This window comes from Phyllobates terribilis, unplaced genomic scaffold, assembly GCF_046119375.1.
Source record: "Phyllobates terribilis strain yellow unplaced genomic scaffold, ASM4611937v1 Scaffold_11__3_contigs__length_659146591, whole genome shotgun sequence".
In the NCBI taxonomy this organism is placed as follows: Eukaryota; Metazoa; Chordata; class Amphibia; order Anura; family Dendrobatidae; genus Phyllobates; species Phyllobates terribilis.
In genome coordinates this window covers 144,432,586-144,450,503 of record NW_027362771.1, presented here as the reverse complement: position 1 = coordinate 144,450,503, position 17,918 = coordinate 144,432,586, and the positions used below count along the sequence as shown (strand labels likewise).

The 17,918-nt window shown below is 41.4% G+C and overlaps 1 protein-coding gene across 5 annotated transcripts in view; it reads left to right on the top strand.

Annotated features, from left to right (window-relative positions):
• The window catches only part of ATP2B1 (ATPase plasma membrane Ca2+ transporting 1), a 179,190-nt gene that overhangs the window by 149,254 nt on the left and 12,018 nt on the right, over positions 1 to 17,918 (top strand). For all 5 annotated transcript variants that reach the window (XM_073651644.1, XM_073651643.1, XM_073651646.1 and 2 more), the window contains exons 12-17: positions 4,166 to 4,403; positions 4,541 to 4,720; positions 4,824 to 4,911; positions 5,105 to 5,211; positions 17,029 to 17,220; positions 17,584 to 17,797. In XM_073651644.1, coding sequence (XP_073507745.1) covers positions 4,166 to 4,403; positions 4,541 to 4,720; positions 4,824 to 4,911; positions 5,105 to 5,211; positions 17,029 to 17,220; positions 17,584 to 17,797 — 1,019 coding nt within the window. The remainder of the gene's footprint in view (positions 1 to 4,165; positions 4,404 to 4,540; positions 4,721 to 4,823; positions 4,912 to 5,104; positions 5,212 to 17,028; positions 17,221 to 17,583; positions 17,798 to 17,918) is intronic.

Sequence of the window (17,918 nt, the reverse complement as noted above, 5' to 3'; positions counted from 1 at the left end):
GATCTATTTCAAGTGTTTTTCTGTTAATGTTGATGATTATGGCTTACAGCCAATGAAAACACTGAAGTCATTATCTCAGTAAATTAAAATAATTAACAAAAAACACCTGCAAAGGCTTCCTAAGCGTTTAAAAAGTTTCCTTAGTCTGTGGGCTGTACTCAGTAGGCTCCACAATCATGGGAAAGACTGCTGACTTGACAGATGTCCAGAAGGCAGTTATTGACACACTCCACAAGGTCCCAGAGTTCCAATCTTCATTTGGAAATCAAGGTCCCAGAGTCCGGAGGAAGAGCAGAGAGGCCACAATCCAAGCTGCTTGAGGTCTAGTGTGAAGTTTCCACAATCAGTGATGGTTTGAGGAGACATGTCATCTGCTGGTGTAGGTCCACTGTGTTTTATCAAGATCAAAGTCAGCGCAGCCGTCTACCAGGAAATTTTAGAGCACTTCATGCTTTCCTCTGCCGACAAGCTTTTGGAGATGGAAATTTCATTCTCCAGCAGGACTTGGCACCTGTCCACACTGCCAAAAGTACCAATACCTGGTTTAAAAACAGCAGTATCACTGTGCTTGATTGGCCAGCAAACTCGCCTGACCTTAACCCCATAGAGAATCTATGGGATATTGTCAAGAGGAAGATGAGAGACACCAGACCCAACAATGCTGACGAGCTGAAAGCTGCTATCAAAGCAACCTGGGCTTCCATAACACCTCAGCAGTGCCACAGGCTGATCGCCTCCATGCCACACCACGTTGATGCAGTAATTGATGCAAAAGGAGCCTCGACAAAGTATTCAGTGCATTTACTGAACATACATTTCAGTAGGCCAACATTTCGGAGTTAAACATTTTTCAAGCTGTTATAAAGTATTCTAATTTACTGAGATAATGACTTTTGTGTTTTCATTGGCTGTAAGCCATAATCATTAACATTAACAGAAATAAACACTTGAAATAGATCACCCTGTTTGTAACAACTCTATATATATTTCACTTTTTATATTGAAGAGCTGAAAAAATTAAACTTTTTGATGATATTCTAATTTAGTGAGATGCTCCTGTATATGTACTTCATAACGCATTGACGAATAAAAACTGTATTCAAACCTTTTCAGTCTCCTAATACATCATGGACCATTGGCAGCGTGAATTTCTATCCACTCACTTCCAGTCTTGCATGTTACTCCATATTGTGGATCTGCAGCAGCCATCTTCTTCAGCTAGCATAGGGGTTGTGACTTTCAAAACCCCACAAAGTGAGCACATTCTGCTTTTTCTTTTCCTTTTTAACACAGATAAGACCCTATTGCGATCATTGTTTATCCATCTGTATCTACTAACCCATGCACATAAGGAGTTGTTACCATTACCACTAGACATTTAATATTACCCCCATACTCCAAAATCAAATCTGCATATTCTGAGCGCCTAACTTAAACCTGTTCAAATAGTCTAAAACCTCCCCTGTTTTACTCTGTTTTGTGTGTACTAGCTGGCAGAGTCTTTCATCTTGACACCCCTAACAGGAGCTCGAATAGAACCAAGAATGCCATATTACTCAACCTGTATTCATCCATTATATCCCCTGCCACTTTTCTGCTCCCTGATGATCTTTTATTTAGTTGGCTGCTGCAAATACATGGCTTCTATACACCTGACTTCTGCCATGAATCACTGGCCTCGGCAGTGTATGCATAAGACCGCTAAGGACACTGGTTACACAGGACATTACTGCTGCCAAGTAAATAAAGGACCTTGAGGAGCAGCAGGGGAAATAAGGGGTGGCTATAGGTTCTTTAGTTATTATATTGCTTTGCCTATGTTAGGACACATTTTTCAAGATCTCTGAAAACCCCTTTAAGTATAAATAATAATGTTTTAAAGTACCATTATTACAAGGGTGCTTTACATGTGAAGAGGGTTTACATACATAAAATATTACATATATAGAATACAAGTACAATAAATAGTGACAGACTGGTAAAGAGGGGGAGAAGACCTGCTCTCACACACTTTGAATCTACAAGGAAACAGTAGGTTAACGATCAGTTCAGGTGGTATTGAGGTAGCAGCGGGGCTATTGTAGGTTGTAAGTCTTCATGAAGAAATGGTTTTCAGGTTGCATCTGAATGTTTCAATTGTGGAAGGCAAACTAGTATGCTGAGAGAGTGTGTTCCGGAGTATGGGGGATGCTCAGGTGAAATCATGGAGACTATTGCGTGAGGAGCGTACAGAGGTGTGGGAAACATAATTTCTGGTCTTCACAAGACCTTTATGTCAAGGATACGGGAGATTATTTTTGCGGTGGTCTTTGTAGATTTTTTTTTTTCAAAAAAATTCATCAAAATGGCACAAATTCGCAATTTCCTTTTTTATCTTTTTACTTTCTTCTGTATCTTTCTAGAGTAAAGAAGCCCCACAATTCTGTAAAATATCGCACATCAGTCTGTGTGCGCGAAAAACATACAGATTTTGCACACCAGTAGGGTACTGCACCTATGCAGAAGGTTTGTGACTTTTTAGCACCAAAATCTCATAAATCCTTTAAAGACAAATGAGCATTTTTGATTTTGTGCCAAATTAATAAACTGCTTGCACCATTTTGAAGAATTTGGTGCAAAAAAAAAAAAATCCACAAGCACCAGAAGACAAAAAAAGGTAGTTAACTGCAATAAATGGCAAATGATGACTCAGACCCTTCATGTCTAGTCCTTAGAATTAAACCCTCCTACCACAGCCACTTCCAGCCTGAAATGGCTGCAGTCATACAGCAAGGTCTGAGAGCATGGTGGTTGTGAGTAATGCACCTGTCTGGAGATGATTAATGACACCATGAATGTCACAAGTGTATAGTGGAAACGGAGTCCCTATTACTTGCAGTGAACATATTGTATTTCTCTATCAGAAAGCAATTTCTTGTCAGTAATTAAGTGATGTTTCCACCTTAATAATAATGCATGAACGTCTTTAACTATGTCCTGACTTGTCTGGGACATACCCGTATTTTTCGGACTATAAGACGCACCGGACCATAAGACGCATATAGGTTTTAGAGGAGGAAAATAAAAAAAATAAAAATGTAAGCAAAAAATGTGGTCATGATGCACTTTTAAGGGGGAGGGGGGGTCTTCTGCTGACACTGGTATAGGGGTAATGTCCCCCAATTCTGACAATATCCCCCATCCTGGTATATATGCCGCCCCCCTTTCTTTTATATGTGGTCTCCATCCTGGTATGCCCGGCATCCCTCCATCCTGGTATGCATGGCACCCCTCATCCTTATCCTGGTATGCATGGCACCCCTCATCCCTGTCCTGGTATGCATGGCACCCCTCATCCCTGTCCTGGTATGCATGGCACCCCTCATCCCTGTCCTGGTATGCATGGCACCCCTCATCCCTGTCCTGGTATGCATGGCACCCCTCATCCCTGTCCTGGTATGCATGGCACCCCTCATCCCTGTCCTGGTATGCATGGCACCCCTCATCCTCATCAGGCTGCACATTAAAAAAAAAAATAAACACTCCTACTCACCTCTCTTCTCTCCTCCAGCGCTGCGTCCTGTCTGCCCGCACTGATCTCTCCATGTGAGCCGCGCATGACGTCACTGCCATGCGCTGCTCACATGGAGAGATCAGCTGCCGGAAGTCACTGCTCCCCACGCCGGGTCTGTGTGCGCGGGGAGCAGTGACTTCACTCTTCTTCATAGCCGGCCCGCTCATTAAAGGGCATGAATATTCACCCCCTCCCTACGCCCATGGGCGTGGAGAGAGGTTGAATATTCATGTCCTTTAGCAGCGGGCACAGGAGATAGCCAGCAGCAGCCGCAGCGTGACTACACTGTATACCGCTATTAAGGAGCATGAACATTCAGTGCTCCCCACGCCCCATGGGGAGCCGTGAATATTCATTTTCTTTAGCAGCGGCGACCGTGTAGGCTGCAGCAGGCAGCTGCTGCCTCCTGTGCCCCGCTCCTCCACCGCTACCGCTTCCCCCACACCACACACAAATATACACCCCCCCAACATTCGGACCATAAGACGCACCCCCCATTTTCCTCCAAAATTTTGGAGGAAAAAAGTGCGTCTTATGGTCCGAAAAATACGGTATATATTTTACATATTATGCTGATTGTAAAGTAACTTTCTTTTCATTTTCCCTTTTTAGGTGCTTCAAAATTCTCAGTGCAAATGGTGAAGCCAAAGTCTTCAGACCGAGAGATCGAGATGATATGGTTAAACAAGTGATTGAGCCAATGGCATCTGAGGGCCTGAGAACAATTTGTTTGGCGTATAGGGATTTTCCTGCAGGAGAGCATGAGCCTGAATGGGAAAATGAAAATGAGATTTTGAGTGGACTCACCTGTCTCGCCGTTGTAGGGATTGAAGACCCCGTCAGGCCAGAGGTACTGGAGGCGAAATCTCTAATATCTAATTTATGACCATACATATTGTGATGGTAACATCACTGATTGAAGGCTGAATTGTTTGAGGATGTGGGCTTCCAATGATTTTTACAAGTGGTTTCTCCCTCTTTTGCTAGGTACCGGATGCTATTAGAAAATGCCAGCGTGCAGGTATTACAGTGCGTATGGTTACAGGGGACAACATTAACACAGCCCGTGCTATTGCCACAAAATGTGGAATTCTTCACCCCGGAGAGGATTTTCTGTGTGTAGAAGGAAAAGAATTCAACCGGCGAATACGGAATGAAAAAGGAGAAGTAAGTGTTTTTTTGATTTTGTTTTTTTGTTTTGTTTTTTTGTTTCTCCCTCTTTTGACCATTTGTATTTCATTTTATTGGCAAATACTTTTTCATGTAACAGATTGAGCAAGAGCGAATAGACAAAATTTGGCCTAAGCTTCGTGTACTTGCTAGATCGTCTCCAACTGATAAGCACACATTAGTGAAAGGTAAGACATAATGGTCTGACTTTCCCAGTGTTCGCTTGCGTAGTTCTCATGTTTTATTCCTATGAATCGTGATTGCTCCCTGCAGAGAACAACTACAATATCCTCTTTAAGTGATCATTTTTCTACCATGTACATGCAGTTACTCTAAGTCTGTCGCCCTTCTTGCTCTGATGACATATATCTTTACCTCCAGGTATAATTGACAGCACTGTCTGTGAGCAAAGGCAAGTGGTAGCCGTAACTGGTGATGGGACCAATGATGGGCCGGCATTAAAGAAAGCAGATGTTGGCTTTGCTATGGTAAGATTGCCATCATTACAAAAACTACTACTGCCATCGTTAAAAAAAACTGCTCGATTGCTTTATTTTATCGGTTTCATTGGCCTAAATTGAACATTTTAAGATATTTCCAACTTGATTCAGTGCAGATGATAAATGCTCCTTTTATATCAAATCACATTAGTCATGTTCTGTTGGGCTCTTCGGAAGATGACAACAGAGAATCCCTTCTGACTTACTAAGACGGAAACAAACTAATAAAGCAATGCATTTTACACAGTGGGGCTACTAAACACTGCCTATTATAGCAAAGAATGCGAATTTTGTCAAGTAAAGGAAAAAGGTTTTCATATGTAATATTCAGTTCAGTAATATATACATTAATGTATTGCAAAAAGTAGCCTCAATACAGCTGGTTACTGCCAACATCATTTGTATCTCACTTCAAGGCTTTCTGGGGATATCCCGGTTTAAAATGAAAGCTATGATGAAAACTGTTGGGTCAGTAAGGATCCCACACCAGTACTCCAGTATCTTTGTCACTGCCATTAATGTTTAATGGAGTAGCCGTGTACTTGCACAACCAGCTCTGTATTCGATTGCTCCTGACTTTGAACATTGAACTAGAGGGAAGGGAGAAATTAAACACCCATTCTAATGATTATGGGAGTCCAGTGGGAAATCTTTTTTTTTAACTGGCATTACCCCTCTCAACATCAATTTTCCATAGAGCACTTGTCTCCTGCCTCCCAGCTTCTTGCTCCTGTGCGTCTGCTTGATTGACAATTCCGATCAATGGCATCATCGACCCGGCTGGCATCAACGGTACACTTTGATGCTACAAGCTGAGGCTGCTTTGGTTCTGCCGTATTGGAGAAGCAGTACTTACAAGCTCTATTGAAAAGACCCTGTAAGCCTTGCGCTCCTTGCTGAAGAGATCAGCTCCTGCTGCTAGACTGCAGTGATTGCTGCTAACTTTGGCAAAAAGCAGTGAACAATTGAATGAAAATCACTCCATTCCTGATGGCCGACAAGATTTTTAATAATGAGTAAATTGCATAGTAGCTTGTTTTTATAAGCACTTTGCAATTTCAGCCATTTATGATTCTGCAAATAACTCTTTTTAATGTAACACCAGAGTGCAGTGGAAGCCAATGAGTTTCACATGAACCATTGCTTTAGCTCTCCTCTCTACCTGATGAGCCTGTAAAGGTATAAAATGAATTGTTACATGGCCAGTCCATTCCTCCGGTAGTGAGAAATCTGCATTTGAATTGGTATGCAAAAAAAGCTGTAGATCTGAAGCCTCTGTCACTCCAGCTCTATTACCTGCCTTGCACCGCCGCCTCCTGCTTGACTGACTGTTCCTTTGGTCAAAGTCACACAGCATACAGACTGTCAGTCAAGCAGGAGGAGGCGATACTGGGCGGGAGAATAGAGCTGGAGTGACAGAGGCTTCAGATCTATAATCTCATTTGCACCAGAGGAATGGACTGGCCTTTAAGGAACTTTAGGGTAAAGCGGATTCCAGCAGAGTGGTGATATACAATCCTCTATCTCAGTCACATTTGTATGATCATTCAGTAGCTGCTTTTTCTATTACTATAAGGCCACATACCTTGGGTGTCATTTAGGACATGTTCTGGTTTTTCAAGCTCCATGCATTTTATATTACGCCTCTTAAAGTCTTGTTATCACACAAGAGATGTCCTTACAGCTTCAGACTTGTGTTGCAGTGTATCTATTTCAAGGTGATCTTTGTGTTGCGAAGTAACTGTTATGTGGTCATTTGTAACACGGCTGTATTACTTTTCGGAGTCATTGCTCCTACACAGGGTGGTTTAATGACTTAGATTTAGTTTTTATGTTTCTAAATGGAAAAAAAAGGAGTGTGATTGTATGATGACTGGAGCTATCATGTGCATATAAACATGGCTCCGAAGCCTGACTAAGGTGTGGAAGATCCATAAGGAAAAAATATCTGAAATTTCCGATGAAAAAATCTTTACTTCAGATATCCATTTAAAACATCAAAATGACAAGACAGCAAAACATGTCTGATGCATTTTTGACCACCCACTCTTAACTGATGGTGGTGGAAATGCGTTGCATGAAGTGAATTTTTTTTGAATTGGTAATTTCAGCTTTTATTTACTTATGGATGAGCCAAAGGGCAACCTTGAACTCCTGTAGACTATATGGTAGTGGAAAAGTTGAACCGGTGATCAGACCACCTCTGTTGCCTGCCCACTGCCGTGTCACTGCGGACCTTTTGAGGTCTCACACATATCTCTGTAAACATTTCTTCGAATCTAAGGGAACTGAAATATTAAAAACCTCACTAAATTACCAACATTAGCCCATAACCCAGCCAAACGATTACATCACGGTGAACGTTAGTGGGTCCCATATCTTAAAGGTGCGGCAACCACCACAAAAGCGATATCTGAGCAGCAGCAGTAGTGACCCAGATGCGCCACTGCCCTCAGGCTGCAAAGCCCCCAAAGCTCCAGGTCACAGCACCACAATAGCTCAATGTATTGGTTGTACAGTCTAAGTCCTTTTTTCTACAGCTATGTCATATACAAGTAAAGATTACTGAGAGCATGAATGGGTCTGGTTTGCCACATCCATGTAGAATGACGCGTTCCTGGACCATTTCTTGGAGCGGTAAAATGAGCCCTAGTGATCTTATCCTAGCTAGGTCTATATTACTCATCAATGATCAATCATATTACGCTTGATAAATGACTGGATTGATTTAGAGGAGTTTGTGTTACCATTGACAGCAGTGATTCTGCTTCAGCAGTTTAATTTCTACCACCTTTGGAGCTGCAATCCTCCTGGTGTAAAGAATTGTCAACAATGCTAAAATAGTGGCATCTTGTCAGATACTGAAAATTGCAATTTCTTTGTACTCCCTCTTTGCATGCATTTTATTCTGTCATAAGTAAATAGAACTGACCAAAGATCCTCCACTTTTGTCAACTCCTTCATATACACCCATATTACAATTGTGTATAACCTTTGTGTTTTGTGGGCTATGAGACTATGGTCATAGAAGATTATGGGGCTCTACTGTGTTTCCGATTTCAATATTGATGCTTGTGGTAGATTTAACTGTTAGCAATCAAGCAATAAGAGATTTGGGGATAGGTGGCCCAAAATCTATTTTCTCCAAAACTCACCCGTACAAATCGAAATAGCAAAAATGTGAGCAATATTAAATCATAACTTTTAATATATTAGAATACAGAAATGTATATTAAACACCCTTACCAATATTACCCATAACTACAGGCAAAAAAATCCAAACCTATTTAGTTAATGATTAGAATCAATAATTAAGCATAAAAATAAGTGAAACTGACAGTGGTCAAGTTCATATATAGTATCAAACGGACATCTAGATTATGTGCAAACTGACAGAGGTCACGTTCACACAAATATATGAGAGCATGTTTCAAAATAAACAGGAGATAACAGTAAGTGGAGGGATCTCACCCACCTCGCCCATATATCTGAGTCACATACCATGTGTGAACTTCACCACTGTCAGTTTCACTTATTTTTCTGCTTAAATATTGTTCTAACTGTCGGCTACATAGGTTTGTTTTTTATGCTTGTAGTTAAGAGTAATATTAATAAGTGTGTTAATATCCAATTTTTTATTCTAATATACTAAGTTTGTCTTAGTATTGTTTGCATTTTTGCTTGTTCGAGTTAACTGTTCGATTTGGATGCAGCAGAGAGTAAATAGAATGCTCCATGACCCAGTGTTCCAGAAGCGTTCTGTGTGTGGCACCATGCAGAGGTAACATACCGCAGCACACAGTGCCTATGGCTCTCTAGTGCTGAGCCTGCTTCATGAGACCTTTGCCACTACCCTCACCCTGGAGGACCACAGACGTCAATAATGCGCGGATGCTAATTGATTCAATAGGCACCATGCAAAGCTTCAGTCCATGAGCAATTTACCAAGTGCTTCTTCCAGTGACAACAGCCTATTAGCTAGTCACCAGGGAACATGTTTAATGGAAGAGGGCCGCAGAACGTGAGCATCTTCTGGATATTGAGAAATGTTTCATCTGTCCTTTACCAGTTAGGGCACTTAGAGGCTTCCTGGCTACATTTCTTGTAAAACATATTTGATTGAGAGCGTGAAAAGCTTGTCACCATGAAATTTACCCTGTTTTATTCCCTATTTCATCCTGCAATTTTAATCAGATTCCAAGACAATAAAATTAGGTAAAAATACAAAACTCTGAATGAAAAGAAACAGCACAAAAAGTACTGTTTGTAGCATTCATCAAATTTTCTTATCGACTTACTTGCCAGTACCTGGTGGCTGAAGAATAACCTGTGGCTTTCCATGCAAGTACAAATAATCCAGTTACCTCCCACCGGAGGACACTCGCCCAGGATGCCAGAGTGTTTGCTTTTTACACTGTAGACCTCTCTTTTGTGCCCCTATGCTTGGGGGTCAGTTACATAGTTTATAAGGCCGAAAAAAGACAAGCGTCCATCCAGTTCAGCCTATTTCTTGTGCACTGCAGCTATTCCGCAGCGTTGATCCAGGGGAAGGCAAAAAAAAAACATGCGGTATAGGCCAATTTACATCATTGAGGAAAAATTCACTTCCCGACTCCAATCTGACAGTCAGATTAAATCCCTGGATTAATTAACTATCACTAAGCATAAGATGTAATTTTATTGTTCATAAGAAAGGCGTCCAGGCCTCTCGAACTCATTAAGTGAGTTGGACATCACCACTTCCTCTCCCAGAGAGTTCCAGAGTCTCACGGCTCTGACCGTAAAGAATCCCCTTCTATGCTGGTGCAGGAACCTCCTTTCCTCCAGACGCATAGTGTGCCCCCTCGTCTTTGTCACCATCCTTGCTATAAACAGGTCATGGGAGAGATCTCTGTACTGCCCCCTGATGTATTTATACATGTTTATGAGGTCTCCCCTAAGCCTTCTCTTTTCCAATGTAAATAGGCCTAATTTTGACAACCTCTCTGGGTATTCTAGTCCCTCCATTCCCTTTATTACCTTAGTCGCCCTCCTTTGTATCCTCTCTAGCTCCAATATGTCTTTCCTGAGCCCCGGAGCCCAGAACTGTGCACAATATTCTAAGTGCGGCCTTACCAGCGCTTTATACAGAGGAAGAACAATGTTCTCATCATATGCCCCTATTCCTCTTCTGATGCATGCCATGACTCTATTTGCCTCCGCAGCTGCTGCCTGACACTGGGCACTCCAATTTAATTTGCTGTTAACCAAGACGCCCAGGTCCTTCTCCATGTCAGATTTCCCCAACGGTTTCCCATTTAATACAGTTATATGAAAAAGTTTGGGCACCCCTATTAATCTTAAGCTTAATGTTTTATAAAAATTGGTGTTTTTGCAACAGCTATTTCAGTTTGATATATGTAATAACTGTTGGACACAGTAATGTTCTGCCTTGAAATGAGGTTTATTGTACTAACAGAAAATGTGCAATCTGCATTCAAACAAAATTTGACAGGTGCATAAGTATGGGCACCCTTATCATTTTCTTGTTTTAAATACTCCTACCTACTTTTTACTGACTTACTAAAGCACTTTTTTGGGTTTTGTAACCTCATTGAGCTTTGAACTTCATAGCCAGGTGTATGCAATCATGAGAAAGGCTACTTAAAGTGGCCACTTGCAAGTTGTTCTCCTGTTTGAATCTCCTCTGAAGAGTGGCATCATGATCTCCTCAAAACAACTGTCAAATGATCTGAAAACAAAGATTATTCAACATAGTTGTTCAGGGGAAGGATACAAAAAGTTGTCTCAGAGATTTAACCTGTCCTTTTCCACTGTGAGGAACATAGTAAGGAAATGGAAGAACACAGGGACAGTTCTTGTTAAGGCCAAAAGTGGCAGGCCAAGAAAAACATCAGAAAGGCAGAGAAGAAGAATGGTGAGATCAGTCAAGGACAATCCTCAGACCACCTCCAGAGAGCTGCAGCATCAACTTGCTGCAGATGGTGTCACTGTGCATCGGTCAACTATACAACGCACTTTGCACAAGGAAAAGTTGTATGGGAGAGTGATGCGAAAGAAGCCGTTTCTGCAAGCACGCCACAAACAGAGTCGGCTGAGGTATGCAAAAGCACATTTGGAGAAGCCAATTTCTTTTTGGAAGAAGGTCCTGTGGACTGATGAAACCAAGATTGAGTTGTTTGGTCATACAAAAAGGCGTTATGCATGGTGGCAAAAAACCACAGCATTCCAAGAAAAACATTTGCTACCCACAGTAAAATTTGGTGGAGGTTCCATCATGCTTTGGGGCTGTGTGGCCAATGCCGGCACCGGGAATCTTGTTAAAGTTGAGGGACGCATGGATTCCACTCAGTATCAGCAGATTCTTGACAATAATGTTCAAGAATCAGTGATAAAGTTGAAGTTACGCAGGGGATGGATCTTTCAGCAAGACAATGATCCAAAACACCGCTCCAAATCTACTCAGGCATTCATGCAGAGGAACAATTACAATGTTCTGGAATGGCCATCCCAGTCCTCAGACCTGAATATCATTGAACATCTGTGGGATCATTTGATGAGGGCTGTCCATGCTCGGCGACCATCAAACTTAACTGAACTGGAATTGTTTTGTAAAGAGGAATGGTCAAAAATACCTTCATCCAGGATCCAGGAACTCATTAAAAGCTACAGGAAGCGACTAGAGGCTGTTATTTTTGCAAAAGGAGGATCTACTAAATATTAATGTCACTTTTCTGGTGAGGTGCCCATACTTATGCACCTGTCAAATTTTGTTTGAATGGAGATTGCACATTTTCTGTTAGTACAATAAACCTCATTTCAAGGCAGAAACATTACTGTGTCCAACAGTTATTACATATATCAAACTGAAATAGCTGTTGCAAAAACACCAATTTTTATAAAACAATAAGCTTAAGATTAATAGGGGTGCCCAAACTTTTTCATATAACTGTATGTATGGGTGACTGTTGTTTTTCTTTCCGATGTGCATGACCTTACATTTATCGGCATTGAACCCCATTTGCCATTTTTTGGCCCAACTCCCCAATTTATCTAAATCCTCCTGTAGCTGTGCCCTATCCTCATCTGTAATAACTACTTTACAAAGTTTAGTATCATCTGCAAATATTGCTATTTTACTATGCAACCCTTCCACTAGATCATTAATAAATATATTAAATAATATAGGGCCCAAGACAGACCCTTGAGGCACCCCGCTAGTAACCCTGACACCCCCTGAGCTTACTCCATTGATAACCACCCTCTGCTTTCTATCAATCAGCCAGCTATTTACCCACTTGCACACATTATCCCCCAGACCAAGCATTCTCATTTTATATACCAACCTTTTGTGTGGCACGGTATCAAACGCTTTGGAGAAGTCAAGGTATACAACATCCACTGACTCTCCCCGGTCCAGCTGTGAGCTCACCTCCTCGTAGAAGGCCATCAGGTTTGTTTGGCAGGAGCGATCCCTCATGAATCCATGTTGACATGGAGTTAGACAGTTATTATCATTAAGATATTCTACAATAGCATCTCTAAGAAATCCTTCAAACAATTTACCCACAACAGACGTTAAGCTTACTGGTCTATAGTTCCCAGGGTCTCTTTTAGACCCCTTTTTGAATATTGGTACCATATTTGCTTGGCGCCAGTCTAGTGGGACAGTCCCTGTCCATAAAGAGTGCTTGACTATAAGATACAGCGGTCTGTCTATCACATTACTTAATTCTTTTAGTACCCGGGGGTGTATGCCATCTGGGCCTGGTGACTTGTCTATTTTGATATTATTTAGGCGTTTCTGAACTTCCTCCTGGGTTAGGTGGGTGATATTTAGCGGAGGGTTTACTTTATCACTCTGCATTTCCTCCGATACATTGTTTTCTTTTGCGAAAACAGTGGAGAAGAAGCTATTGAGTAGGTTTGCTTTACCCTCATCGCCCTCTATGATTTTACCCAGGTTATTTTTCAATGGGCCAACTCCATCAGTTTTAATCCTTTTACTGTTTATATAGTTAAAGAACAGTTTGGGATTCGTTTTACTTTCCTTGGCAATTAGTCTCTCTGTCTCCTCTTCTGGAGGTATAAGGCCACTGCTCCACTATCAGTATTCGGTCAGTATTTCTCAGGAGTGGGAGCTAAAATCAGGTGTGGGTGATAATGTAGAATTGGTGCACTTGTTTCTATTATACCTTTTCTATGATTGTTCCTCACCTGGTTTTGGCTCCCACTCCTGAGATAAAATACAGACTGAATACTGACCAAATGCTGATAGTGGGGCCGTGGTCTTAATGTGATTATTTCCTCAGTGAAAAAAAAAACATCAAACTTCAGCAATATCATTGTTTTTTTTGTTGTTTTTTATCCCTGCAATTTTGTTAAGCAAAGAACATAGATTACGCCCTGCTTCTGATTACTACATTCCCACTGTGGGCACAAAGGAAGGCTAAAAACCAGCAGCTCCCTAACAAGCTGCTTGCCGTGTCCATAGCTCTCCACTTTCTAGTGCTGTGACTGACGGACAGCCTGGGGTACAGCTTCCCTTTCTACAGTTTACATTTTCGCACATAAATCCCATTCTGTACTCTGGATTTTTCTAGCCATGATTGGTGTCAATAATACTTTATTTTATGCTGTTGATTACCTACAGTCCAAATAACTCCATGATGCACGATATAGTGAGTCACTTAAAGTGATTCTATACTTTTCTACAAGTTGAGCTCACATGACTGTCTAATAGAATGCTTCTGTTGTCATTTATTCTGCAAGCCCTGACAATCATTGTGTGAGTTAAATGGAAGCCTATATGTGTAAATAGTGTGCACGATGCACCCATACATGTGCCGTTATGGACAGGAGTGTAGCCAAACACAACCCAATCCTGCAGCATGTCATCTGCCTATTTGTAAAGGTATGAAAGCTGTTTTCAGCGCGCAGCCTACTCTGTTATTGAAGACGCCAAAGTACTGCCATCTAGTGGCCATCAGTTGTTTACTGTTCTTTCTGTTCTGCATTTTACTACTTTACAACAAGCAATATGTTTTTCTTAAGAAATGTAGTTATGTTTGGCAACTGAGGCTGCTATAGATTATGGCAAATTTGGTCAGTTTTTAATTCCTTAGACTGGTTTCTAATGCTGTTTCTAAGGCAGTTTTTAATGCAATATTGGATCTAAAGCCAGAAGTAGATTACAAGGAGCATTATGTGACTCCAGCTTTCCTTTAGTTTTATTGCAGGTCACTATGCAGTAAACTGCAGTTGAAGGACATATTATGTCAGTACCATTTGACTTGCCTGCTTCATATAACTCCCTTGTAGGATGTCTTCTTAAAGCCCCATACACATTAGATAAAAGCCAGCCACACCTGACCAATTTCACGTGGAGCAGTCAACCATACATCTATATGCCCATATGTCCTGTTGCAGAATTTCCACAACCGTTCCTTTTGCTACTAAGATAAGCCTCTGGCGGCGGTTCTCTCATAACGAACACTGGAGCGGCTCTCACATGAAGGAGCTGGGAGAGACTGCTGTTGGGTCAGACAAAGGATTGTTGGTCATACAGCTATCTGATGTATATGGCCAGCATTAAGGTCTGTTAGCTATTCAGACCAGACATCCCACTATTACAGCATTTCATGTACAGTACAGACCAAAAGTTTGGACACACCTTCTCATTTAAAGATTTTTCTGTAATTACATTCACACTGAAGGCATCAAAACTATGAATTAACACATGTGCAATCATATACTTAACAAAAAAGTGTGAAACAACTGAAAATATGTCTTATATTCTAGGTTCTTCAAAGTAGCCACCTTTTGCTTTGATGACTGCTTTGCACACTCTTGGCATTCTCTTGATGAGCTTCAAGAGGTAGTCACTGGAAATGGTCTTCCAACAATCTTGAAGGAGTTCCCAGAGATGCTTAGCACTTGTTGGCCCTTTTGCCTTCACTCTGCGGTCCAGCTCACCCCAAATCATCTCGATTGGGTTCAGGTCTGGTGACTGTGGAGGCCAGGTCATCTGGCGTAGCACCCCATCACTCTCCTTCTTGGTCAAATAGCCCTTACACAGCCTGGAGGTGTGTTTGGGGTCATTGTCCTGTTGAAAAATAAATGATGGTCCAACTAAACGCAAACCGGATGGAATAGCATGCCGCTGCAGGATGCTGTGGTAGCCATGCTGGTTCAGTATGCCTTCAATTTTGAATAAATCCCCAACAGTGTCACCAGCAAAGCACCCCCACACCATCACACCTCCTCCTCCATGCTTCACGTTGGGAACCAGGCATGTAGAGTCCATCCGTTCACCTTTTCTGCGTCGCACAAAGACACGGTGGTTGGAACCAAAGATCTCAAATTTGGACTCATCAGACCAAAGCACAGATTTCCACTGGTCTAATGTCCATTCCTTGTGTTCTTTAGTCCAAACAAGTCTCTTCTGCTTGTTGCCTGTCCTTAGTAGTGGTTTCCTAGCAGCTATTTTACCATGAAGACCTGCTGCACAAAGTCTCCTCTTAACAGTTGTTGAAGAGATGTGTCTGCTGCTAGAACTGTGTGTGGCATTGATCTGGTCTCTAATCTGAGCTGCTGTTAACCTGCGATTTCTGAGGCTGGTGACTTGGATAAACTTGTCCTCAGAAGCAGAGGTGACTCTTGGTCTTCCTTTCCTGTGGCGGTCCTCATGTGACCCAGTTTCTTTGTAGCGCTTGATGGTATTTGCAGCTGCACTTGGGGACACTTTCAAAGTTTGCCCAATTTTTCGCACTGACTGACCTTCATTTCTTAAAGTAATGATGGCCACTCGTTTTTCTTTACTTAGCTGCTTTTTTCTTGCCATAATACAAATTCTAACAGTCTATTCAGTAGGACTATCAGCTGTGTATCCACCAGACTTCTGTACAACACAAGTGATGGTCCCAACCCCATTTATAAGGCAAGAAATCCCACTTATTAAACCTGACAGGGCACACCTGTGAAGTGAAAACCATTTCCGGTTACTACCTCTTGAAGCTCATCAAGAGAATGCCAAGAGTGTGCAAAGCAGTCATCAAAGCAAAAGGTGGCTACTTTGAAGAACCTAGAATATAAGACATATTTTCAGTTGTTTCACACTTTTTTGTTAAGTATATAATTCCACATGCGTTAATTCATAGTTTTGATGTCTTCAGTGTGAATGTACAATTTTCATAGTCATGAAAATACAGAAATTTCTTTAAATGAGGTGTGTCCAAACTTTTGGTCTGTACTGTATATGGACATCATATATTAACAGTGTGCTTCCTTAGTGTTTGTGCCAGTTTGTAAAGCACTTTCCTGTGCTGCTGTATTGTTGGCATGCAACCAATGTGATTGTTGTGTGTGGCCATCATGTCTTCATGTCAGTGGATACCACCTTGTGTCTGAAAATCCGTTTCTACACCTAGGGAGAAGAGCGGTTTAGGCTGTGAGTAATTGTGTTGTGAATACGTCTGGCTATATGCATGCTGCCCTTCTAGATATCTGGGAATTGTTGTCTCATCTGTGCCATAATATGTCTGTGACCGGTGAAGTGCACTGGAACTAGAGTATAAGACTGTTTTCATGTCCTTGTCTAGGTCTTGCTATTCCGGTGTCTTGGTATATTCCTGCATCTCTTAGACAGCTCTGTGCTTCAGTACATTTCTGAGTGCACTTGAGGCAGACGGGAGTCTCCGGGTTTTTAATAAAACCTAATTTACCACACTTTATCAGTGGTGTTGCTTGAGGGAATGCATGTGTTTTATCGAAGCTATAACTTATTTTTTTATTGTCTTCACACAGGGTATTGCTGGAACAGATGTTGCAAAGGAAGCGTCTGATATTATTCTAACAGATGACAACTTCAGCAGCATTGTAAAAGCCGTGATGTGGGGAAGAAATGTGTATGACAGTATTTCAAAATTCCTCCAGTTCCAGCTTACTGTCAATGTAGTGGCTGTCATTGTAGCTTTTACCGGAGCATGTATCACACAAGTAAGTCCTGTAATTCAGCTGCTTTCTTTTCGTTTCCTCTATCATATTAAATATGCAGCACTTGACAGATGACAATGCACGCTGTAGTGCCTGAGCTTGGGTGACTCCAGCAATGATAGATAAGGTTACTGTAACATTTGTGGTGAACCGTCAGACATTGCCGTCTCGGTAGTTTTTGTTCTTTTTGGGTCACTATACTGTAACATTTGTTTGCTTGTAGGGGTGGGCTGAATTTACAGTTATGCTGTGGATATGTGCTTGATGCTTCCCTCTCTTCCCTGGGTGATACACTTGAATAATGGCCACTGAATGTAACTGTACAATTTCTTTTCATACATGTATGCATTCTGGTCCATTTAACAGGACTCGCCACTTAAAGCTGTACAGATGTTATGGGTTAATCTTATTATGGACACTTTTGCATCACTTGCCCTGGCAACTGAGCCCCCAACCGAATCTCTATTGTTGAGAAAACCCTATGGAAGAAATAAACCTCTCATATCTCGTACTATGATGAAAAACATTTTAGGTCATGCTGTCTACCAGTTAGTTGTGGTCTTCACTCTTTTATTTGTAGGTAAGTGCTGTACTTGAGCAACATCTATTGATTTGACTTATTTTTTTCTTCTCTTTAAAATGTGTCTATATATGTATAGATTACAAAGTAAGAATGCTTAAAAAAAAAAGCATAAATAGTT